General features: G+C 42.1%; 2 protein-coding genes across 7 annotated transcripts in view; one reads left to right on the top strand and one right to left on the bottom strand.

Moving 5' to 3' along the window:
• Positions 1-12,175, bottom strand: part of ZNF541 (zinc finger protein 541) — a 36,979-nt gene extending 24,804 nt beyond the window's left edge. The window contains exons 1-4 of the mRNA XM_081019545.1: positions 11,850-12,175; positions 8,786-8,939; positions 6,820-7,152; positions 2,425-2,668 (exon numbers count right to left, since the gene is read on the bottom strand). Coding sequence (XP_080875671.1) covers positions 2,425-2,668; positions 6,820-7,129 — 554 coding nt within the window. The 5' untranslated portion in view covers positions 7,130-7,152; positions 8,786-8,939; positions 11,850-12,175. The remainder of the gene's footprint in view (positions 1-2,424; positions 2,669-6,819; positions 7,153-8,785; positions 8,940-11,849) is intronic.
• A 3,028-nt stretch (positions 12,176-15,203) lies between these two features.
• The window catches only part of BICRA (BRD4 interacting chromatin remodeling complex associated protein), a 108,801-nt gene continuing 97,856 nt past the window's right edge, over positions 15,204-26,148 (top strand). The window contains exons 1-3 of one of the 6 annotated variants that reach the window (XM_081018577.1): positions 15,204-16,262; positions 18,329-18,409; positions 22,646-22,774. The gene's annotated coding sequence lies outside the window, so the exon portion shown is untranslated. Of the gene's footprint in view, positions 16,263-18,239; positions 18,410-22,645; positions 22,775-26,148 lie in introns of those variants that run through there. The other 5 variants (XM_081018585.1, XM_081018583.1, XM_081018580.1 and 2 more) reach the window with 5 other exon arrangements.

The following is a 26,148-nucleotide window of genomic DNA, read 5'->3' as shown; positions in this document are numbered from 1 at the left end:
GTCAGTGGAACACCCGCAATAAATACCCATATTAAATTTTAACTGTACATTTGTTAGTAATTTTGTTTTTAATTTTGTGTTTTTTGTGTTAAAATCTGAATTCTATGAAATGCAAATTACAATACAGGCAACTCCCATTTTGTGTGCATTCGAGGCAAATGCGATCGCTGATGCGCACGACATTTTCCGCCCTGGAAGGGGGCGGGGCAGGGCGGGCTTACATGCATCCTTTCGATATTTGTGATGACCCAAAACGCACCCCCTGCACAATTGGGGAGTTGCCTGTACTATAAAATACAATATAGGAAATAGGTAAAAGGTAAAGGTACCCCTGCCCGTACGGGCCAGTCTTGCCAGACTCTAGGGTTGCGCGCTCATCTCACTCTATAGGCCGGGAGCCAGCGCTGTCCGCAGACACTTCCGGGTCACGTGGCCAGCATGACAAGCTGCATCTGGCGAGCCAGCGCAGCACACAGAACGCCGTTTACCTTCCCGCTAGTAAGCGGTCCCTATTTATCTACTTGCACCTGGGGGTGCTTTCGAACTGCTAGGTTGGCAGGCGCTGGGACCGAACGACGGGAGCGCACCCCGCCGCAGGGATTCGAACCGCCGACCATGCGATCGGCAAGTCCTAGGCACTGAGGTTTTACCCACAGCGCCACCCGCGTCATAGGAAATAACACAAGCAATAAAAATACAGTTAAAAATCACACAGTATCTAACACAGTGCATTACATTTTTTTTACAATAGGCAGAAAAATCATTAAATGGGTCCGCCAAGACAACCAGTAATTTCCAAGTGATCTGTCAAGGAACAAATGGGAACCACTACACTGAATGATGTTCTGTGGTAGTGGTGGTGGTAAAGCCTCTGCTAGTAATTACTTCAGCTGCCTTTCCTATCAGAGATGGACTGGGCAGTTAGGAGTACCTCTCTGGCCACCACTAGCTGAGCTGCTCTGCTCCTTGAGAAGGGCAGAGCAGGCAGCATTATCAAGGAAACAAGTGTTTGAAGATAGTTAGGAAAGAGAGGGGTACAAAAGAAAGCGGGTGAGAGGAAGAGAGTGAGCGAACAGAGGTGTATATGACCAAGAGCTGCAGAAGCAAGGGAGTCTGAACCTCACATACGGATTGGAAACCTAGAATAGTTAAAGAGGGGATAAACCTTTATTTGGGCTGTGCATCAGGAGCTGCCATGGCTACCCATGACTCTGTATACCAGGCATAGGCAAACTCAGCCCTCCAGATGTTTTCGGACTACAACTCCCATCATCCCTAGCTAACAGGACCAGTGGACAGGGATGATGGGAGTTGTAGTCCCAAAATAACTGGAGGGCCTGGTTTGCCTATGCCTGCTGTACACAGTTACCCTGGATGGTGCCACCAGAGCTGTAAGTTATAGCATTTCCCTAAGCAGTAAAGGCTCCTATGTACTACAGGGACTCCACCCACCCAGGTGGTCCATTTGGCTGTCTTTACTAGGAAAGGCTGTAAGGACGTCCAAGTCACACTAGAACTTTGCCCGAAAGTAATAATCTTTAACTAGTTTTGATTCCATCAGCTGAACTCCCAACACTATCACTTCAGACTGCAGGTGGGGGCTCACATGACAGAGTGTTCACACACACATACACACACACACACACACACACACACACACACACCCTTGCATATATAAAACTAGATGTCAAAGGATTCTAACCTAGCCTTCTCCTTGATATTCTATATTTCTAACTGCCATTTTCTGGTGCTGTACTGAGAAATATTCCATCATAAAAGCTTCCATGTCCAGTCTGAAATGCTAAGAGTCTAGGTGCACATTTACCATAGCAGTGAGAACTAGCCACAGATCTCTGGCTACAGGTCTCTAGTTTTCACACAAATTTCTATTACAATTTCTCTGCTCCGGAGCATAGGACTGTGGTTAATGTAAAGGGAGGCATGCTTTTGTCCTGTGCTCAGGGGAAAAGGGGGCTCAAATATCTCTCAGAATTCCACTTCTTTTTGCTTAAGATACTTTTCCCATGGTATCGCTGCAACCACATCCCACCAAGTGCTCACACCCAACTGCTCTGATTTTCAGAAGCCCAAATTATTTCATGCATCACAGAGTAAATTAGAAAGATTTTTCTCTCCTCAATACTAGGAGCCTCTTCCATCACTGGAATCCTGCCTGAATGATGGAACTTGAAAACTTCACTGTATTACAGTGCTGTCTGCTGTCACAGGAGATCCAAAGCAACTCGCTGGGTAGTTTCACCCTTTTCTTAAGTGAAGGCAGATTATGTCTTGCATTACTAAGGAATACTAGGTCTATGCACATTTGTATACCAGGCCCTAGCCAAACTAGATCAAGCCAAATTTCTACAGTAGCAGAAACTGTCTATACATTTAAATCAGTTTTACTGGCAAACAGATACATACAGGTGGTCCTGGCGCTTAAATGCTTTGCTGCAGATCTTACAGACATGCTTCCGTTCCTGGCTGTGAGTCACGTAGTGTTTGCTGAGAGAGCTGGTGCTACTGAAAACCTTTCCACAGAGGCTGCAATCCAGGAAAGGGGCTTGAGGGGAGTTTTGCTGGTGCTTTCCTCTCCTTCCACTGCCAGAACTGGATCTGCCTCCTTGCTCCACTTCTTTCGGTGCTGAAGGGGCAGGAAGTCCCAATTCTATGTAAGTAAAGACAACTTTTAGTTCATAGCATCTGGCTTTGTACAGTCAGTGTGAGCAATTAAGTATCTGGTTCAAATCTCAATGTCACAAACTCACTAGGCAGCATTTGGCAAGCCACTTACCTCTCCATCCCCACATCTTATCCCATCTGCACTATGGGATAATAAAATTGACCTACCTTGTAAGGTTGCTTTTAAAAAAATAGTGATATAATGAACATGACACTCACGAAAAATGCCATATAAATGCCAAGTATGACTCCTTGCATTTTCAAGGTGAGAACAACATCAATGGGACATTGAGGGGCTTAAATAACAGAGGTTCAGAATTCAGGTAGGTAGCCGTGTTGGTCTGACGCAGTCGAAATATATATATATTTTAAAAATTGTCCAGTAGCACCTTAGAGACCAACTAAGTTTGTTCTTGGTATAAGCTTATACCAAGAACTTAGTTGGTCTCTAAGGTGCTACTGGATGATTTTTATATATATTTACATATTTTGACAGGTTCTGAAGAATCTCCCCTCCCCAAATTATTTCTGGGGGGCTTCACACATGTAGCTCCCTCAGTTACTGGTGAATGTTCCTGGCAGCAGAAAACAGGGTGCACATACTAACTTTGGAACTGGTATTCGCTGTGGAAGCAGACACAGTAAACAAATCCCGTTCTCTTCTCAGTCAGCACAAAAAACCCCAGGTGCATTAACTATGGATTCTCCTGCGTGCTGGTTCTTCATAAAAAGGATCCTTTTAAAAGCAATAGCGATGAGCCCATTCAACACAACAGGATAGGAGCAGGCTGCTCCAAGGATGACTGAAGCCCTGACAGTTCCATTTCTTCCTCAATTCTAAATACTTTCAGAAGGGAACACCCGTTACCTCTGTTATTAAACCAACTACACAAGATGCTAAAGCTTGTTAAAACCAACAACAACTGTTCTTGTTAAAAAATGTCAATAATGTTTATAATGATGGTGATGGCGATAAACTGTTTAAATTTCTTTCCCCAATGCAATTATTTTCTTCCAGTGATGATTTAGCAATATTGAACTGCTTAGAGGTTTTACTATAATCAACTGGTATGGAAATTTCATAAAATGAACATAATGTCAAATTGCATTATATTTGTTAAATGAACATAATGCAAGGGGGGGGGGGCAGAGGTATAAAAGGAGAATTCCCTGGATGCCAAGATCCAGGTTTGGGGCAAGTCCTCTTCGGTGAGAGGAACCACAGTAGAGATTTAAAACCACAAAATATGAAGCAAAGTAAAGCATGGAATTACAGGCTGTTGGACCTTTAATATATTCCCTTCTAAGTTCCTTCCAAAGTTTAATTATACCTAAGCATACTGGTTATCCCACAATATTTTATGAAGCTTTGTATCCTGGTCCACCCAGCAGTCTCAGGGCATGTTAAAAGTGCATAGCAAAGCAAATATAAAAACAGGCTTAAAGCAAGCCCAGGTTACATGATTCCATCCCATACCATTTTTAACAGTAACTGTACTACCAGCAGCAAACGTCTTAGAGCACATCACACAAACACTTAATTCTATGTGTGCACATGAGTGTATGTCAAATATCCTAAACACTCCAATGCATTCAGAGAGTTGGAAAATTACCCAGAATACCCAGATCTCTAGTATAAACACACAGGAGTTACATTTTTGCTGCAGGGTGGAATGAAGAACAAAAACTGCACATAAATGAAGTACATATACAACTCAAGAGAGCATGGGTAGACCCTGCTGAATTTTAAAGTATTCTTTTGCCTCTTATACAAGCACCCTTTCTGCACTGCTAAAGTGGTCATATCACAAACAGGTGTGGGAACTTCTGGCCTTCTAGAAACATGCACCCTCCTCCTCTCTAGTAACTATTTATACCAGTACTGAACTTTTTAATAGAGTTAACCTCTTATTGCCAAACTGCTTGCTCATGAAGCAGACTCACTGATTTCACAGTTAACAAGTTTTGAGGTTCTATTTTATCTGCTTTTAGGATTTTGGCACTAAATTGAGTGCCTAGTTAAAAAATCCATTCAGGTAATTAAGTTAAAATTATGAAGGTAGCGTGGCATTCCCTTCCTCTAAAACGGAGGCCTTGCATTTGTTCAGCATTACTGCACCTGATCAACAAAGCTCATTCCTGACGACCAAAATTATTTCATTGTTCTTACTAGAGCACTACTGCACTGTCAATTTTGTTCCATTTTAAATTTATCTAAGCTACTCTCCATTCACATGTCCCCATTACTGCCGATCTCTTTTAAGAACTGATTTCCACTTCATATATTACCCAAAACAACCAAAAACCAACACAGCTATGGTATGTGCATATTTAATTGCATATAAGATGGAGCTTAAATAAAAGCATTTCAACCCAAGCCTGGCAGCATGTAACGTTCAGCCAACTTCATCTAATGCAGGTATAATTCCAAGGAGAAATAATCTTCTGAAGTGCTGTGCTGTCAACTAAATGCTTCAAATGATGGAAGCACCTAATCTCAACAATGATCACAGTGGACTGTTGTTTTGCCCAGCAAACTTAAGACCTGAAAATTTTATGTCTTAACTTTTCACTGCAGGTTTTAGAGTCAACCAATTCAACTGAAAACTGAATGTGGAGAAAACATCAAGAGCTACAAAGGTTCAACATGAAATTAATTATTTGATTTAAAAGGAAGCTAAGATGTTCGGTCCTAACAGTTAGATTTGCCATGTTTCTTCAGTGTAGCTTTTATCCCAGCTGCAGCTGGTGCGTGCACTGAAAAGACTCCACAGAGAGCATTTCCTTTATCCTGGATGCAATTGAAAAGAAACTAGACAGAAGGGGAACATATTCTTATCATATTGTAGTGTAGTCATCTTTATCTATTATTTTTTCCAAGGAGCAATAAATGTCTCATGGCACTTTACAGAAAAATTAAGTCAATGACATTATCCCAAGAAAGTGTTCCAAGAGATGAGTTTTGTTTCTCAGTTGCTCCGCTGAAAAATTAGGCTGGTATTTGTATTTGCTTTTGGCAATTTTGTACATTTTTACCTTGCCAAAAATGCTATTTTCCCCTACCCTTAAGAAAAATACCCTCATTTCAAAATGTCAAAGTCTACACACACTGTGATTATGCAATGACGCCACATCGCCATACTGAAAGAAACAGGCAATACTCACGAAGATAACATTGCGTTGTATCAAATCTGAATGGCTAATACAGCATATGTGATTTTCCAGTGCAAATTAATATATTAATATATTCATTTATTTATATACATCCACATCATAAAGCATCAGGGCAGTGTAAAGCAATATAAAATGATTAAAAAATATTAAAAGCAATACAGAATAGTAATTAAAATGACAGGCTATTCAACAAAACTTTAAACAACCGCGTGGACCTGTTGGCATTAAAAAGTCAAGAGATGCCTGAACAGTCACATGAGGATGAGTAAGATTCCCCTCCCCAGAAAAAGGGGACAATAAATGCAAATTTCTCCTTACAAACCTGCACATCTATGATCTTTACAAAATCTTGTAGAACTTAATTATTTCTGCTTGCAAAATGCTTTGGGATCCGTAACTTCCACAAAGCAAGTCATGGTCTGCAGGTCTCTAGCACATGCCCATGGTACATCTAAAGACATGCATCTCCCATTGATACTTCATAATCCTTGTTGTGCAGAAACACCAGTGTACACATGGCACTGAAGTGTGAAATGGAACAATTACTACGTATTCCTATTTTGGAGAGGAGTGCCTTGACTAGAAAAGGAACCCATAGCTGAATGGAAAAAAGAAAGCTTTCCAGGTTCTATTTAGGCAGGCTTCCTCAGACTCGGCCCTCCAGATGTTTTTGGCCTACAACTCCCATGATCCCTAGCTAGCAGGACCAATGGGATGGTGGGAATTGTAGTCTCAAAATAACTGGAGGGCAGATCTTGAGGAAGCCTGTATTTAGGCAAAGATGGGGAACCTGGGACTCTCAATGTGGTTGGATAACTGTTCTCATAACCTCCGCCCACTGGCCATCCTGGCTGAGTCTGATAGGAGTTGTAGTCCAACAACATCTGGAAAGCCAGTTTTCGCATTCCTGCCTTACACATTTTGCCACGTTGGTTATTTACCACTGTAACCAGGGTTACTCACCGTGCAAGAGTGGCCGTGAGTCTGGGTCACAATCCTCAAGGAGTTTAGTAGAATCACAGTCCTTCACAGAGTACAAAGATAAGGTGTCAAGATTGTCCTCCAAGGAGTCATTATTCATATTTGTGGCTGAAAGACTGGGGTCCACATCCAAGTTGCTCAATCCTGAATAAATCATGTCTCTCATATCTGGACACAGGTCGTGGCCGAAATTATCACTGCAGTCCAAAGCCTGATTCCCTGAAAACTCATGAAGCTGCATCTCAGAGTGGAGTGAACTTTCATCACTGAGGTGGTACTGGTCCATATTCATGTTTGTAATTTGGGTCAAGGTTCCTAAACAAAAGATTGAAATGGAAATGGGAAAGAGCAAAGGGGCTTTGAGTCAGAGTCACAAGTGTTGAACAGTTTTGAAGAATCATAGGCATGCACAAGTCAGAGCAATACCAGGACTCAGGCCAATTTTACATCTAAAGAAATATTCCGTATAGATTCTAATGCAATTTGTCATTGTTTAGGTTCCATAGTACACTCTTAATTCCCTGCTCCATTCTTCTCTAACCTGCTGATCATCTTCTTATGAGTTTCCAATAATAATAATAATAATAATAAAAATTTATTATTTCTATGTTGCCCATCTGACTGGGTTGTTCTAGCCACACTGGAGCTCAAACAAATGATAAAACCATAGTAAAACATCAAGCATTAAAAACTTCCATATATGCATTTATAAAAACTAGTAACTGGTTTTATATTTTGCAACCAACCAATTATTCCATCCAGCAGTTTAGGTGATGATAAAGCACTCCAAGTTGATGGATCATAAATAGACACTGAAGTGTGCTGTTACTGAAAATATTATTTAATGTTATAAATTTACGGTATTTCCTAAAAAGTATACATCACTTGACTGTGAAAAAACTCAGAAGTGGTTTACAAAAAGCTAAGACAATAATATCAAGAAAAATTTACAACCCTATTTTAAAACATACAAAAGTTAAAATACTGAAACAGATTAAAATTAGCATTTAATCCTCATTGGTAAATAGTATCTAACCCTCAGTGAAGAATCATTGTAAAAATTCTCCATCTATTCTTATCAGCTCATCTATTGTATTAATCCCACACTCTACCCACCCCCAAAAAAGGGTTGCCTCCATATCTTCAAATGAGCGTTACCCCATGATTAAATTAAGCATGATCATATAGATCAAACTGACGTTTGAGGTCTTATTACAATCAAGTGGTATACAAATTTTGTGAAATAAATAACATAGCTAGAGATTGTGATTCCTACGGTTATTTCTCAAATGATCAAATTTAATTTAAATAGCTTAATAACAAAAATCTCTACTGAAATTTAGTGTTTGGGATGAGGTTCACATATACGATGAATGTACTGCCACAAATAATAGATGTACTGCAATATAGGTAGGTCTGCAGATTCCCCATGAGCATTTTCAAAAGATTAATGTATTATTTTGGCTTAGTGTTACATGTGAAGCTGTCCATAATAATTTACTGCCCCAAGAGATTAAATTGTGAACCTCATTATTTATGTTCCACCAATGGCTAAAAACTTACCACCGCTACCCAGAAAAAAAGTTGTTATTTTACGTGGCTCTCTGGATTCTTTTTGCAGTTTTGCTGTTTGAATATACAACTGTTTATTATTCTAGGTTTCTACAGGATTTTCATTCTTTTTAATGTATTGTGTTGTCTTGCTGCATTGCAAGCCTAGGCCTTAAAAGGTGGGCCATAAACATCCCCATATATAAATAAAAAGTGGCAAATTCTTTTTTAAAAATGTACATACATGTTTAGAACACTACAATATAGGACTACTATCTCCGGGCTTAACAGAAATGTAAACATGATAAATTTTGCAAATAGGGGCAAGAGTTTACATATACAAAATTATGCATGGAGACTCCTATTTTGCAAATGATTCTATTTAAAAATAGCTTACAGGTATTATTCACCAAGGATTAAGCAAAGTTCATCAGCACTTCTTTCTGTCTTCACAATTATAACTGGATATTAGCAGCTGCCACTCAAAATCCTACAAGTCCAGTATTATTAGGCCATAGCAGATTTTGGGAAAACTCTTGGAAAGATGTGCTCTAAGGATAGAATAAGTAGAGAATAGTTTAAATTCATATCCATTAAGAAGAATGACATTGCGTATTTAAGGCTCCTCCTTGCCATCAACAGAATCAACTCAACCTCTCTTCGTAAGACAGGGTGCGTATACAAATATATTTAAATTCTTCCCACTGGATCTAACAGACAAGGGTACACAATTTTTAACTGCACATTGGGAGGAAATACTTGTTGCTGTAATACTGAGGGGCACACCATCTCTTAATTTGGGATGGAGAAAAAGGAAATATTCTTTGCTGGTTGTGGGCATATTATTAAATGGAATTTTATGAATATATAATGCTCTGTATCCAGGCACTATAAACATAATGCCACTTACAACCTATCCGTATCACAGCACTCAACATTCCAGAGCAAAGGACCAAGGTACACAAACCATTGATGCTTGTAGTGCAGGCTTATAAAAGCAAAAAGGTGTTACGGAGATATCTTAATTTCACAGGATAATAATAATAATAATAATAATAATAATAAATTTTATTTATATCCCGCCCTCCCCAGCCGAAGCCGGGCTCAGGGCGGCTAACAACACTAAAATAGTGCAACATTATAAAAACATCAAAGAATTAATTAAAATCAAAATTGATGGCAACCATAAACTAAAGTATTGTAAAGATTGCCAAAGGAGGGAGTCAGGCTGCGCCCTGACCAAAGGCCTGGTGGAACAGCTCTGTCTTGCAGGCCCTGCGGAAAGATGTCAAGTCCTGGAGGGCCCTTGTCTCTTGTGACAGAGCGTTCCACCAGGATGGAGCCGCAGCCGAAAAAGCCCTGGCTCTAGTTGAGGCCAGCCTAACCTCTCTGAGGCCTGGGACCTTCAAGATGTTTTTATTTGAAGACCGTAAGTTCCTCTGTGGGGCATACTAGGAGAGGCGGTCCCGTAGATACGAGGGTCCTAGGCCGTATAGGGCTTTGAAGGTTAAAACCAGCACCTTAAACCTGATCCTGTACTCCACCGGGAGCCAGTGCAGCTGGTATAGCACCGGATGAATGTGATCCCGCAGCGAAGACCCCGTAAGGAGTCTCGCTGCGGCATTCTGCACCCGCTGGAGTTTCTGGGTCAGTCTCAGGGGCAGCCCCACGTAGAGCGAGTTACAATAATCCAGTCTGGAGGTGACCGTCGCGTGGATCACAGTGGCTAGGTCAGGGCGAGAGAGGTAAGGAGCCAACTGCTTAGCTTGGCGGAGATGAAAAAATGCCGCCTTTGTTATAGCTGCAATCTGCGCCTCCATGGAGAGGGAGGTATCGAAGATTACACCCAAACTCTTAACGGACGGTGCTGGCACTAATTGCACCCCCGCAAGAGATGGGAGTTGCCCCCTCAATCCCATATCGTCCCGTCCCAGCCAGAGGACCTCTGTCTTCAAAGGATTTAACTTCAACCGGCTCCCACGTAACCATCCAGCCACAGCTTCCAGACATCTGGTCAGTGTGTCTGGGGCCGAGTCAGGATGGCCATCCATCAGCAGATAGAGTTGGGTGTCATCGGCATACTGATGGCAGCCCAGCCCAAAACTCCGGACAAGCTGGGCGAGGGGGCGCATAAAGATGTTAAAAAGCATCGGGGAGAGTATCGCACCCTGGGGCACTCCACACACCAAGGAGTGGCGGGATGACAGTTCTCCCCCAAGCGCCACCCTCTGTCCCCGACCAGAGAGAAAAATTTAAAGCCTGCTCATAGCAGTGGGGAATAAAAACTTTACAAACAAATATGAACATCAGAATTTTATCATGCAGGTATTTTTAGGTCATGCTTTCAAATGATAAGGCATGGTTACTGATAAAAATACTATTTATTTCCTAGCTACACTTAAGCGGGTCGGGATTCCTTATCCCATTCATGTACCAAGAGCAAACACCAAATAAATTTACTTCTCTTTTTAGCTGTTGCATGATTATGAAGTGCTCCCCTCAAAAAAATCCAAAGCTTCAGCATCTTTTAGAAGTTTTGCAGTATTTTTATGTTTGGGTTTCCTTTGAGAACGAAAGAAACCCAGGAAAGCTAATTTTTAACTAAGTAATGGCATAGGATGAAAATATTACAAATGGATTAACCCCCCCCCATAGCAGCTTTTCTTGAACTATACATTATTTTGCACTTCCTTCAATATATAAAGTGGGAACCTATGTTTAAGTTTTAGCATAGGCAAACTTATTTACTAGATTGCTTAAGTGGCACCTTAACTGAAACCTTTCCACCGGTTGACAGCCATGGTTTCTAGCTGTTCTCTTGCATTTCACTGCTTTTCTCTCCTATCACAAAATTCTACTGAAAAGCAATGAAACGTAACACAGGGCTTCCTTTCCTAAGAGTGCAATCCTTTGCTCGACTACTCCAAAGCAAGCCCTGTTGAATCGAATGGGCCTTAACTAACCCCGGGGTAAATGGGGCTATTGCAGCCTTAACTTCTCCATCCCATCCTGAGCCTTCATTAAAAAAAAACAGGTGCAGAGAAAACCCTAAAAACCTGCTGCAGCACTTGAAATGTTGTTATGTATTTAACCCTGGCGAAGGGGCAGGATCCGAATTAAGATTCTCTTTCCCAACGGTGCCAGGGCTCCATATTCTTCTCTACATGGGGGGCAGAAACACAGCAACGGGAAACTTTCCCAGGAAGCCCTAGAAGTGGCTGGCCCCCCAGTTCTGAGCAGTTAAAAGTGGGATGGGGAGCCCCCTTCCCCCTAACAAAACGGAGGGCTGCAGCGACCCCCATATAAGTATTTGCAACCGACCCCACCCCGCTTTCCAGAGAACGGTGGGCCTCCCTTGTCCCCACAGGGGAGCAACTGCCACGGGGCGCGAATGGGGGGGGTTGGGGGGGCGCATTTGCACAAGTCCTCCTCCGTTGAGGTGAAGAGGGAGAGCCCCTTACCACAGATGGAAAAGCTCTCTTTGTCGCTCCTGACACAAATGGCGACCTGGTGTGGCGAGAGGGACCTAAAGTGGGGCGAGGAGCCCCCTACTTTGCAGAGGGGAGCGGGTCTCCCTCCTGAGGTGGTGGGTGGGGGGGCTTGCTCCTCAATGGGGCCGGGTGGTGGTGGTGGAGCGGCCTTGGGGGGCAGAGGGACGGTTGCAACCTGCACCTGAGGGGGCGAGGGAGAGAAGAAAGGAGCCTTCCCTGAGGAAGGGGAGCGAGAGAGAGAGAGCGAGGAGGACGACGCGGGCGCGCACGCGCGCACAGGCAGAAACAGGCCGCTGCTTTACCCGTCGCCGCGCGCCCCGCTCTCCTCCTCCTCCCCCTCCCTCTCTATTTATTTATTTAGTCCCCCTCCCCCTCCTCTTCTTCTTCTTCTTCTTCTTCTGCACGCGCCGGCCACGCCCAGACGCCGACTGGGGCCCGCCCACGCGCGCCGGGCGCCCGAACGGGCTCGAGGGCGGGGGAGGACGACAATAGAGCGGCGCTTCGCTCGCTCGCTCGCTCTACGCGGGGAGGGTGTAAGCGGGGGGGGGGGGAGGGGAGTGAGGGTACGTGCGTGCGTTTTGGCGGGAAGGGAAAGGGAGTAGCCGGTAGCCCGGCGCCGCCATTTTGTGAGGAGGTTGGCAAGGCGCGAACAACCTCCCCCGACTTACCTAGTACAGCTGCGTGAGGGGAGGATAAGGAGGGGATGGAGTCGTGTGAGGGAATGAGGTACCGGGGGGGGGGGGACGACGCAGCCGGAGGTATGGCGTGTCATCTCGTCGCGCACCGTTTCCGTGAGGGGATATTTTACGTTTTGGGGGGTTTTGCCCGCCACATTTGTATACCGCCCTGTACGCGCCACAGGTCTCGGGGCGGTTACCACATAAGAATGTCAAGATGAAAAAACACGTAATAAAACACATAATGAAAAAAGCCCAATTATTTATATGGGCGGTTACCACATAAAATGACAATATAAAAATACATAATAAAAACAACCCGGTTATTTATATGGGTGGTTACCACATAAAATCACAAGATCAAAATACATAATAAAAACAAAATCCAATTTTATATGTATTTCTAATCCACCCTTCTTCTGAAGATCACAGGGATATGTGTGTGTGTGTGTGGTATCTACACATGCATAGTGCATAACTGCAGTGATAGCAAGTGTCAGTCCTTTATTGCTATTTATTTATCCAGCGGATTTGCACCCTGCTCTTCAGCCGAAAAAGGCTCCCGGTGCGCCTTACATGAAATCAAAATAAGACACTCCTTGCAGGCATACCTATAAATGAATTAAAGATACGGCACACAAGGGGAAAGGGCCAAGGAGGGAAGAGGAAAATAAAACTCCAAACTCAGGCACCAATTTCTAGATCAATTTTATAAAATAGTCGGTGCTGGCATCCGCCTGTCTTGAGAGACGGTGGCATGTATAAACGAACAAAGGTGGTGGGATAGGAAAAAATAGGCCCAGATAATCTAGATTAAAATCTATATATGTAATGATAAATATCATGTAGCTATATAGGCAATTTCTGGCCTACTTATAAAGTAAAAATAAATACTGAAAGTGTGAAACAAAAAATTGGGGCGGGGGGGGGGAATTGAGACAAAACACAAAGTAAGAAGAGCTACAGGAGGGCAAGGGAGTGGTTGGAGACCCTTAATAGTTTAATGTCAATTGAGAGGAAGATGAAGTGAAGAAGTGAGATTTTATTCAGATATTTACATGTGCCAATATCGGGAATGAAATTGATGCCAGGAAGTAAAGCATTCTGTTAGTAGAGAGCAAGGAAAAAAACATTGCTAAAATACTGTTTTAAAATGGTCCCACACACATAAGTCTCAAATTACTGCTTCAATCCAAATTGGTTTTGTTGTATGTATCAAGTTTCATTTCAGTCATTAGAGCAAGTAACCTCCCAGTCCTTTAAATGCATCTAATTCCAGTGGCGTCAGTAGATTTAGAGCCCTACTACGCATAGGATCAGGCTCTAATTCTACAGGATAATACACACTGAACCTGGAAATAAACCCCCGAGTTTAACAGGGCTTACTACCGGTATTTGGAATATATGTATTGGATTGCACAGTCAATTACAACTAAATTAAGCCCATTGATTTCAATGGCACTTTAGCACAACTGGCTTTATTTGGACTATATATGGTTTGCCAACTCCTTTTTCTGGTAACGCTTCTGAACGGCAAATAGAAACTCAGAAAGCGGCTTTTGCTCGAATAGAGATGCAGCGATGGGGAAAGCTTTAAGTTCTGGATATCTGCTTATCAAGAAACAATTAAAAGAAATTGCCAGAAAAGGAAGCTAGCAGCTGCAATATACGGTATCCTCCGTGAAGCTGTAGGTGATGATAGGAATTAAAACAAGGGTCTGTCCTCATCCCATACGCAGCAGGGAACGAGGATCCAATTTTTAGTGCAAAAGGTGTGCATGGATGTCGAAAATATAGTCTGCCCCAAGGGTGAAACTAAGCTCTATTTGACCCGGGTCAAAGACCCAGTTTGGCACCCCTACACATGCAGCCTGTCCAGTGTATACAGGCAAAGTAGTGCTATTGAATCTTTTCAGGGCTTTTGTACCTTTAATTGAAAGCTTCCTGATTGCAGGTTTTAGCCATTTTAGATGTTCATGTTAATTGTGCCTGGTGCATTAGTGATGAAAATCCTTTTAATTCCTCCTGTGTAAATTTTTGTTTTCATTGAAATCAATTTAATTCCTGATTTTTCTCTCATGTTTTTGATGTGAAATAGTTGTATTTTACTCTATATATTTTCTTACTTTCTTTAAGAAATAGTATCATTGATAACAATTATATTCTGATTTCGTCCTGCTTTATTATTATTTATCATTATTATACCTTCCTACAATTTAGTAAATTAATATGATTACCCTATAAACAGCTGATCTAATTTTAATTCAGAAGAACTATTGTTCTGTTTCAGAATATTTATTTATTGTTAGACATCTCATAAAGCGAGTTCTCTGGCGTTGTTGTTGTTTAGTCGTTTAATCGTGTCCGATGCTTCGTGACCCCATGGACCAGAGAAGCCAGGCACTCCTGTCTTCTACTTCCTCCCGCAGTTTGGTCAAACATGATTGTAGCTTCGAGAACACTGTGCAACCATCTCGTCCTCTGTCGTCCCCTTCTCCTTGTGCCCTCAGTCTTTCCCAGCATCAGGGTCTTTTCCAGGGAATCTTCTCTTCTCATGAGAAGGCCAAAAAGTATTGGAGCCTCAGCTTCAGGATCTGTCCTTCCAGTGAGCACTCAGGGCTGATTTCCTTGAGAATGGAGAGGTCTGTTCTTCTTGCAGTCCATGGGACTCTCAAGAGTCTCCTCCAGCACCATAATTCAAAAGCATCAATTCTTTGGCGATCAGCCTTCTTTATGGTCCAGCTCTCACTTCCATACATCACTACTGGGAAAAACATAGCTTTAACTATACGGACATTGTATAAAACCAATTAAAAACATCACACTGAAGCCCCACGATAAATCTTAAAAATCTTATCCACTGTAAAAATTCCAGTACAAAAAGTGCAAAACAATAAAATACAATGCAGGTCCCAGGTGCTAAAAAGAGCCAGCAACATGGGATATAAAACCACCATCCATACCACAGGGACTAAAATAGCAAGAACTTAAGCAGTCTGGGAGAATAAAATGTCTTAAAGGGACCCCTGACTGTTAAGTCCAGTCACGGATGACTCTGGGGTTGCGGCGCTCATCTTGCTTTACTGGCCAAGAGAGCCGGTGTTTGTCCGCAGATAGCTTCCGGGTCATGTGGCCAGCATGACTAAGCCGCTTCTGGCAAACCAATGCATGGAAACACCGTTTACCTTCCTGCCGGAGGGGTACCTATTTATCTACTTGCACTTGACGTGCTTTCAAACTGCTAGGTTGGCAGGAGCAGGGACTGAGCAACGGGAGCTCACCCTGTCACAGGAGATTTGAACTGCTGACCTTCTGATAGGCAAACCCTAGGCTCTGTGGTTTAGACCACAGCCCCACCCGCATCCTTTAAAATGTCTTAGTCTGGCCTTAATGGATAATAGGGGTGTTGGGTGAGTTTCTTTACAAAGAGTGTTTCATAGTGAGGGAGGCACCACCAACAAGGCCCTTTCACTTCAAATTGCAGGGACACATGATATATGTTCTAATGCAAATGGCAATTGCTCCCCTGCCAATAATAATGGTCATTCTAACCCATACCAATGGGGGAAGGGCGGGCAGGATTGCATTACAGTGCTGTTACTCTATTCCTGCTGGGAAAACAAAAATCTGGAGTCAGCTATATCATCTTAAAAAAAGAGAGATAGAGAAAGGAAGAGGATAAAAAAGGAATCACCAATACAACAAAGTAAGTGTCCAATTCTAGTTGTAAATTTGTTATCTTCTGCCTATCTGCTCCTTTTTACTGTATAATAGCGGTTAGAGGACTACAGCCATTCCTGGACAGGGTTTGGCCCGACCACTGCAATCCAAGCATTGGTCATCTCGAGGCTGGATTACTGCAATGTGCTCTATGTGGGGCTGCCCTTGAGTTTAGTTCGGAAGCTCCAGCTGATGCAGACTGCTGATGGGAGCTTCTAGCCAAGGACACGTGGCACTTTTGTTAAAGCAGCTACACTGACTGCTCATCTACTTCTGAACCAAGTTCCTTGCATAAATTTACAAAGCCCTAAACAACTTAGGTCGAGGGTACCTCCACAATTGCCTATATTCCAGCTTGATTACTGGAATCATCGGTAGGAGCATCGTTAATCATTCCCCGAATTGGTACTCTGCCAATAGAGATTCAGTGAGTTCCTTTTGTCCCAACTTTTAAACGCATGCCGAAAAACATCTTATTCTACTAGGCCTGCATAGGCAATTCAGAATACATATGCCACAATGGTTTATTAATGCTTGCTTTAAACTTTTGCTTTTTAATTGCTTTTAATTTTTATGATTTTAATCTTTTTAATGTTGTAAACTGTTTTGACATGTTTTGTGATTTAGCAGTAAATGAATACGTCTATAAATAAAAATAATAAGTAAACAAGTATGCAATGGGACTATTGCCAGTTTAGTGTTTTTCAAATTTTGAAGCACCAAATTCTTGAGTAAATAGGACAGACTTCCCCAGCTGATATTATCTGGAAGAGAGCATTAACCTTTATTTCACAAGCAGCAGAAAAAAGAGTCCTCTCTGAAGGCAGAAGTACTTCCTTCAAGCTTAGCTGCTGCATAGGTTCATATGAGAAAACGCAGTCTCTCAGGTACACTTGTCCCAGATTGTTTAGGACTTTATAACTCAAAACCAGCTTTAAGTTGTTATAATTTTGACTGTGTCCAGAAACAAACTGGGACCCAATCAAGATTACATGTGGGGTTCATAATTCCCCCCGGGAAGCAAGGATGTGGCAACTGAAACTGGAGCAATCTAGAATCATAGAATCATAAGAGTTGGAAGAGACCACAAGGGCCATCGAGTCCAACCCCCTGCCAAGCAGGAAACACCATCAGAGCACTCCTGACATATGGTTGTCAAGCCTCTGCTTAAAGACCTCCGAAGAAGGAGACTCCACCACACTCCTTGGCAGCAAATTCCACTGTCGAACAGCTCTTACTGTCAGGAAGTTCTTCCTAATGTTTAGGTGGAATCTTCTTTCTTGTAGTTTGGATCCATTGCTCCGTGTCCGCTTCTCTGGAGCAGCAGAAAACAACCTTTCTCCCTCCTCTATGTGACATCCTTTTATATATTTGAACATGGCTATCATATCACCCCTTAACCTCCTCTTCTCCAGGCTAAACATGCCCAGCTCTCTTAGCCGTTCCTCATAAGTCATCGTTTCCAGGCCTTTGACCATTTTGGTTGCCCTCCTCTGGACACGTTCCAGTTTGTCAATGTCCTTCTTGAACTGTCCTTCTTGAACTTCTCAACAAACTGTTTTCATAAGAGATGTATAGGTGTAATAAGCTTGTTATGCTGTGTCCTGGAAGAATCTAGCCTCCATGTTGTAAACTGAAGTTTTCAAAGGCTTAAAAAATTGCCCCACATATAAATACATTGTACTAGTCTAGCCTGGATGTTACTTACAGCATAACCATTGCAGTACAGCAAACGTACAGCTGTTGCTCATGTGTTGTATAGAATCCAGATGTCTTTCAATGTAGTGCTTCTGTTGAGAATAGATCTCATCCAAATCACTTGTGTCTATGGGATGTGATTTTCCTTGTTTTCCCTATCAGTAAGTGTGGTGTGGAACAAGGCTTGACAAGCATATGCCTTCGGCATATCTAGAGATAAGCAGCCCTACTCCCCTCCCCACCTACCCAGCATGCCCTGGGAGTATAGGAAGTTGCTTTACACCAAGTCAAGCCATTGACCTCCCTGGCACAACCTTTTTTGCACTACTGTATTGGCAACAACTCTCGTTTCAGATAAGGGGAATTTGGAAATAAGAGGACTGAAACTGGAACCTTCTGCATGCAATGCGCATATGCTCCACCAGTGAGTTTCAGGTACTCCCCGATCCATACAAATTCGTTGTTGTTTTTACAAGTTTAGTTTTCGAAACGTGTTCAGAATGTCTTCCCACTGTCTTGCTCAGGCGCGAGTGTATCTGTGCACATTTGTAAAAAAAAAAAAAAAAAAATGCTTAAAAACTAACATTAGCAAAATAACTCCCACTGTAAAACCCTGCCATATTGTGAACTGCATAGGAGTAGACTGTACGGCTGCAATGGCTCGTTTCCGAGATGCATCCCCAGGCGCAATCGGAGTATTATCCCAAACTACAGTCCGCGATCGAGTCCAAAGTTAAACGATTTCTGATTCGTTTATTAATGTATTGCGTTTAAGTTCACCGGCAGTAGTGGACCGGCACGTTTGTTTTGTTTTATGAAACTGCAAATGGCCATGTAGAGCAGAAAACCCTTTTCAACCTCTTCTTTTCTCAGCTTTTTTTTTAAAAAAAAACTCCCAATCGGATATGTTACAAAAACGCTGTGGAAAACGTGGTTTTTCTGCTCCATTGAAATGATCCGGGAGAGAAAAGCTGCTTAAATCCTGCCTTCTTTAAAAACTCTCACCGTGCTCGTTTGCCTCCACGCTCGCAGCTCTGCCTTTTATAGAGCACCAAAGCGAGTCCCACCCAGGTTTAAACAGAATGTAAGAGATAATTCAAATCCAGCCAATCGCAGGGTATAAACATAGCAGAAAGCCCTACCCCCTTATTAATTACCCACGCTAGTCAATCATATTTAACCTGTCTAATCAGGGTGACGGGTGCTGCCTTTAGCCCATCCCATTACTTTCTGATCTGCTCCACTTTTGACCAATCAGGAGAACTCTCTCTCCGGCAAAACCAGTTTTTAATTAGTACGCCGAGGACCCTTTCCAGAGCTGTGCTTTCAGCTGCCTGATCTCACAGCCCGTTTAAGACGGTGCCTGTCTGGCTGTTAGCTTGGAATTGGGAACATCTGCATATAGTACTGTACTCAGAAAGCCTTGGCTTGTTTCAATGTGCGTGTTGGCCGCGTGTCTTGCTGGATAAAGCATGCAAAACAGTAATTAAGAGCTGTCCCGATTACATTTACTTATGTGACTGGCTTTAGAAAAGTAATACTGAGGGAGTGAAGCACTGCACCGTAATGACTTGGGTTTGCTTTTGTTTTGCTTTGGTACTAACGAAATCTAGCAGGAAGCTGCTTGATAGAGGAACAGCTAAATACTATCTAGAAGTGCATGAGTTGTGAACTATGTGAATGTATTTATGTATAGTCCAATTATTGTCTACTATATGTTTACTTCACTACAGACTGCACCAGATTCAGCCTCCTGTCTCTTTTGGTACTGTTTCGTAGCTGCACTGAATATAGGGCATTAACAAAAAAAATCTATAACAGGCTCAATTAGTATTTATGTATTTATGAGATAAAGAACATTTATTTTGATTAGTAAACCATAACCAGAAAGTATGCATTGAATACTCCGTTCTAGAGCAGCTAAGCAAAATCTCCATAAGTAATTATAAACATGGTTATCTTTAAGTTCTACTGAACTAAACTTTATTATTATTCAGTTTCTTAGCTGGAATCCTGTGCACACTTACCATACTAAAGAATAAATCCTCGTAGATACAGTAGGATACATATAAAGATAGCCCATATGATGCCATTCAGATGTCGAATTACAGCTCCCACAATCCCCAAGTACTGTTCATACTGGCTGAGGCTTATAGGAATTGTAGTCCAACAATATCTGCAGGGCACCACATTGGCTACCTTTGCAGTATAACCTGCTATCAGTTTTATACTATAATTACTATAATGTCTGCAAAAGGTATTAGAAGTGGTTGATTTGAATATCTCTTGTTTAATATCAAACTTGCCCCTCTGTGTTTTATGCATTATAGCTAGAACGTTGTACATTAAAAATTGCTTTATTGTTATTAACACATACTTATTTCATTATTAGTTGTTTTGTTTCTGTGGTGTTTTGACTGTGCAGTGCAGTCTTGTGTCTTCTGGGAAGCAAGCCTCACTGAGTTCAAAAGACTTATGCATGTGTACAGAATTGCACCTTAAATTCCCAGATACCGAAAAGAAAGGCTGGATGTAGCCAGTAGATCAAATATGGGGTAGGTAACGTCCATTACAAGTACTCATACAAACAAATGAACACGTGTGCCCATTCAAACAAAGTAAGACATGTAATCACTATACATTTCTAAACATTTATCTACTGTTTAGCAAAATGAAAGAAAGAACATGGCCACAAAAGTTCATGAACTATTTATAGACAGAGAAACTTTCTGGGTCTATTATTACCACTGCTCTGTGCTCACTTTGAGGGTCAAAGCTCAGTGGTATGACATCTTTTTTGCACGCAGAAGGTCCAGGTTCAGTCTGGGGGGGCAGGGAGAGAGCCATCTGAAAATCCTGGTCAGTGCTGACAATACTGAGCCAGGCGAACCTGGTATAAGGCAGCTTCCTATGTTCCTGTGCTAATGTCATGATTACCATAGAACTTCAGAAGTTGCAGGGTTTCTTCCAGTCCTCAAGATGCATGCATTAGGTGTAGTATGGCAGGAATGAAGAACCTGTGCTCTCCCCCACTCGCATTGTGCCTAATGAAGCAGTGGTACCAATATGGTTTGCTCTACATTCCACACAAAAATCCACGAGCACCTGCCATTCTAATCTGGTCCCACCAAGTCCCATATGTGCCTGCATGGAGCAGTTTTACATGTTCCCAAAATGCCGCACTTAGCATTTGACAGATAATGCTAAACATTAATACACACCCTGGCAAACGTTGCATTAGTTCTTGTGGCTTCATCTCAAGAAGTGTGCATGCACACGAAAGCTCATACCAATAACAAACTTAGTTGGTCTCTAAGGTGCTACTGGAAGGAATTTTTTTTTATTTAGTTTCGAGGAGCAGGCTAGGTTAAGAGTAGTGAAATGAGGAATAAGGGAGAATGAATAGCCAGTAGGGTTAACTCAGCCTGCCACGGATGGCAGAGTAGGTGATGTGATGGTGATTTTGAAGAGACGTGCAGATGAAAGGGATTTGATGATGGCATTTTCAGGCAGAGAAGCTTTTACAAGAGTTGAGAGTAGTAGTAGAAGGCAGAAGAATTGGGGGGACACACACACAAAACTACATTTGCACAGAATTGCACCCATAGAATCCAATATGGTCTGGTATAAGTAGGAAATATAATTTAATTAGTACACCCCAAGTCCTGTAATTTAGGGGTGAAGAGAAGACAAATCATACTCCAACTGTGCCCAACTACAACTCCCATCAGGCATGCCCATGACCAGGGATGATAGGAGTTGTAGTTCAGCAACATCCAGGGAAGCAAAGGTTTCCCACACCTGGATTACTGTTCTGGCTTCTGTAAAGTGTGTGTTACAATTACCTTTGCAGGCAGTATGACTCTCAAACACTTGGCCTTTTCTAACAGACTTGCCTAGTTTTGCGATATGCTCAGTGACCTTAAGTGTGCTTATTGAGATGCAAGTCCTACAGAGTTCAGCAGGGCTTACTCCCTTGTATGCTTGCTGGAATTAGTACACTTGGGGCTGTAGTTGCTTAAATGACTGGATGGCTCTCATATAAAAGTGTCATTTTAAACCTTTGGTGGGGATGTTAGCAGTTTCAGCCAAAAGCCCTCTCATGCGAGTCTGCTCTAAATCATTCACATTTCATAGAAATGACAAGTGCTCCTTCTCTCTTTGTTCAATACGAGTTGAGCTTTTTTCTTCTTAAGTTGAAATTGGTTGTTATGAAGAAGCTCGCTTCGAATTAAGATCCCACCCATGCTTTCCACCCGCGTAAGGTCTGAAGACGCTCCCACCCACCCCCTCCGTCTGCTTGCGCCGAGCTCTTCCCTCCTGAGGATGCGAAGCTTAGCTTGAAACGCACGTCAATCATGAAGGTCGCTTAGTGTGCCTGTACCTTTAATTCACCCCGCGCTTGACAGCCCCGTGGTAATAATGTCTTCGTCGGAGGCTCTCCTTTGAGCGTGCGCGCGCGTGTGGCTATTTTGAAAGAGAGAGGGGGGTGGGGCAACACAAATGCAAATTAAGTGAAAGGGGTGGAGGGAAGTGGCTTTTTTTTTTTCATCGTTTCTCTTGAAACGTAAAATAAAAAAATTAGCTGTATGTTACCTTCCCCCCTCCCTAAACCCTTGCCTTCCGCCCTTTTATTTTTTTTATCTTTTGCCTACCCCTCCTTTTTTTTAGACGCCTTGCTCCATTGCAATCAGGCATCTGGCTGACCCTCTATGAGTCTGTGCCTGCTGGGGTCCTGCCTCCGGAGCCCGTGCGGGGATGTCTCGGAGACCCCGCGCTGACTGCTGCTCAAACATCACGGTGAGTTTGTTACAATGTAGCAATTTCTCTTTAAATCTCTTAACTCTCTCTACCTGCAACTCAGGGCTGTGACAGGGCGAAAAAAACCTGGGGGGAAAGGGAACCGTGTCCCCCCCTCCTTGGGTAGCAGCCCTGATCTCTTTCCATTGCTCCCCCAATCCAGTTCTCCCCCCAAACAGCCTCATATTACTGCGTCTGCAGGGCACGTCTACAGAATACAATGTAGCTTTATAAAATGATACACAACGTTCTAATCGTTGTGGCCGAAGAGGGGGCGCTGGGAGGTTCTCTCCCCACCCCCATCTCTTATTTCGCATATCCCCACAGCCTTCTAGAATAGGTTTTCCTTCTCCACCAGATGGGGGGGGGGCTCGCTTTGGGGAAAAGGGGAAAAAGAGAAGAGATGATAATTCGCAGCGTCGGATGGTTATGTGTCGGGTTTTGATTTCCCGGTTGCAAAGGCATCGTCTATTTCGCTTTCCCCACCCCCACTCCACCTCCAAAATAAAAGCAAAGGATGCCCCTAGCAGATGGGTCTTATCGCTTGGTTTTTGATTGCTTGGATGGTGGGATATAAAGCACAAAAAAATGACTATTTTCCTTGGTGTCATATTTGAAAAGGGAAATCCAGTGGTATAGGTATTTGCTTTTTAAGACATATCCTAACACTATAGTAAAAATTAATTCTTGAGCTCTGTAAAACAAGGAAGACCTGCCAAATACGGGTTATCCTCTATTAACCTTCTCTCCACCTCTTTATGAAATCTCAAACTTGAGCCTCTGGCCTTGTCTTGTAAACGGCTGCTTGTTTGTTTTGTGCTGATTTGGTTCAAAAAAAGCAACAATACAACTCAGTGATAATACATTGGATAGAAATTTTCAATGTTTGGGTTTTTTGGTAGTCAAATGGTATGTTGTGCTCCTGCGATCCATTCTTGTGTTGTCCTGAGCATACAGTATATATTTCCAGGAAATAAAAACATATTTTTTGCTTTTCAGATGTGCATTTTGTGTGTGAATCATGGCTGCCCCCCCCCCTTAGCACAGTTATGTTTGGGTTTTGCTTTTTATATGCTTGTGTACACATTTGCAATACATTACAAACTTTGGTTCTCTGTCCTGTCCTGTTGTTCTATATGTCCCAGTTAGTTGTCCAATCTCTTCTGGAGTTTATCCAAAGAATTGCATACCTCTGGGTTCAGAATAATAAACAAACCGCAAAGCATAAGAGGTGATTCTGTATATGTTTTGTAAATCCAGTGTTTTTCAAAAGTGCTTCTAAAACAGCTCTTCTTCACCATGATCAGATTCATATTCTATGGACATCTCTGTAGTGACAATATCAGGAGTATTGATACTATATATATCAAAACATTATACAGTAAAGCTGAGTGTTCACTAAAAGGAGTTGAAGTATTGTAGTGGATTTGCCCAAAATCATATACTTGATTGTTTGGGGTATCTGAATATATTCAATATAAGGAGAGGTTTTCATTTTTATTTGGTTGTTTATAAAAGTAACTACACTGATCTAAAATGAAAAGTCATGGTGATATGAGTTGGGGTTTATTTTGCTTGTAATTCGGGTTCACTTACTTGCTAGATTCCTGAGTTTTTACGTAAGTGCTCAACCAGTCAACTGTTTCACTGAAATTACCTGGCTAAAAATGTGTACAGATGACATTACTCACACTATGATCCTAAACACATTTGTTTTAAAGAATGTCCCATCGATAGCCAAGTAAATGTGGATAAGATTAAAGTCTTAGAATCAGAATTCTAGGACAAGATTTGGATTCTATATTGTTTGTGCTTGCTGAAAAAAAATCCAATTATTGCCATGTCTTTTTTAAAAAGATCAACTGGAACAATTCTGAATAACTTCCCACCTCTGCTTTTCAAAAAGAACTAAGGGTTGTTGTTTTTTTGTTTGCTTGTTTTTAAAGAACATATGGTATGTTTTCCACAACTGTGCCTTAGAAGTTGTTCTGCCTTATTGTTGTGCCAAATTACCAGTGTGCCCGTTGATGCTGATATTAAATCCAGTATGAGTTGAACTTTTATTATTTATATTTCTCTCCCACCAAATAGTAAATGTATACTTGACAAGTAGAAAATAATGGTAGCCGCGTGGGCCCATAAGAAAATTCCAAAATCCTTATTACGACAATACCTGTATTAGGCCAACCAAAATATCAGAAAATAGTGTGCAAGCTTTCAAGTTCTCTAGAACTGTTCATCACTTGAAAGCACTACTAGGTTCAATCTTTGCTGTTTTGTTTGGAACACTGTTATTGTAGCGTCCCTTTAATGCCAAATATTTCAGGATATTAATACAGTACATGAACTGAATTTCTTACTCACAAAACGCAAAAAAAACCTGGAATGCATCTTTTATTTGTATGGCAGGATGCTTTGAGAGGTTTAAGAATGTTATTGACACCCTCTCCCTCCAAGTTTTTTAAAAAAACTAGGAGCTCCCCCACCCCGTTATATGCATAAAGAGATCAAGAGAAGGTTTTCAGATAATGCTCATTTGTAACGGCAGTTTTGGTGATGATCTGAAAAAGAAGTTCAGAATTGGGGAGTACTCTTAGACCCGGCTTTGCCCCTAGATGCAAGGGTAGCAGCTGGGGTTTGGAATGATTTGCCCAGTTTAGGCTGGTGTTTTAGATGCATCCATCCATGGGAAGTTCTATCCTGGCTATGGTGACACATGCTTTAGTTACTTCCAGGCTTGATGACTGCAGTGCTCTCTACACGGGGCTGCCTTTGAAGAATCTTCACTTGGTCCAGAATGCAACCACAAGTGTCTTGATGGGCACTCAGCCTTTGGAGCACATTATACTGATTTACTGCACTGGCTTCCAGTTTGTTTCTCGGCACAGTTCAAAGTCCTGGTTATGACCTTTAAAGCCCTCAGTGATTTAGTCTAGAGATCTTTCTCTTCTCATACAACTTTTCCTGTTAGTTTAAGATCTGCAAGGGAGGCTCTTCTCAATATCCTAATGATGTTAGAGCAGGCATAGGCAAACTCAGCCCTCCAGATGTTTTTTGGGACTACAATTCCCATCATCCCTGACCACTGGTCCTGTTAGCTAGGAATCATGGGAGTTGTAGTCCCAAAACATCCGGAGGGCCAAGTTTGCCTATCCCTGTGTTAGAGATATGGTTGGTTGAGGGTTAGGAGAGAAACATTTCTGTGGCTATGCCCAACTGTGAAACTTGCTGTCTTGAGGTTTGGTCCACTCTCTTTTGATCTCTCTTGGTGCATATTGAAGGCATTTTTATTCTACTGGGTGTCAACCTACTGAGTTGAGATACTTCAATGGTGTTTTAGTGGACATGCATTTGTTTTTAATGTTATATTTTAC

Source organism: Podarcis pityusensis (genome assembly GCF_964106645.2).
Source record: "Podarcis pityusensis genome assembly, chromosome: 8".
In the NCBI taxonomy this organism is placed as follows: Eukaryota; Metazoa; Chordata; class Lepidosauria; order Squamata; family Lacertidae; genus Podarcis; species Podarcis pityusensis.
This window is presented reverse-complemented; position numbering and strand designations above follow the sequence as displayed.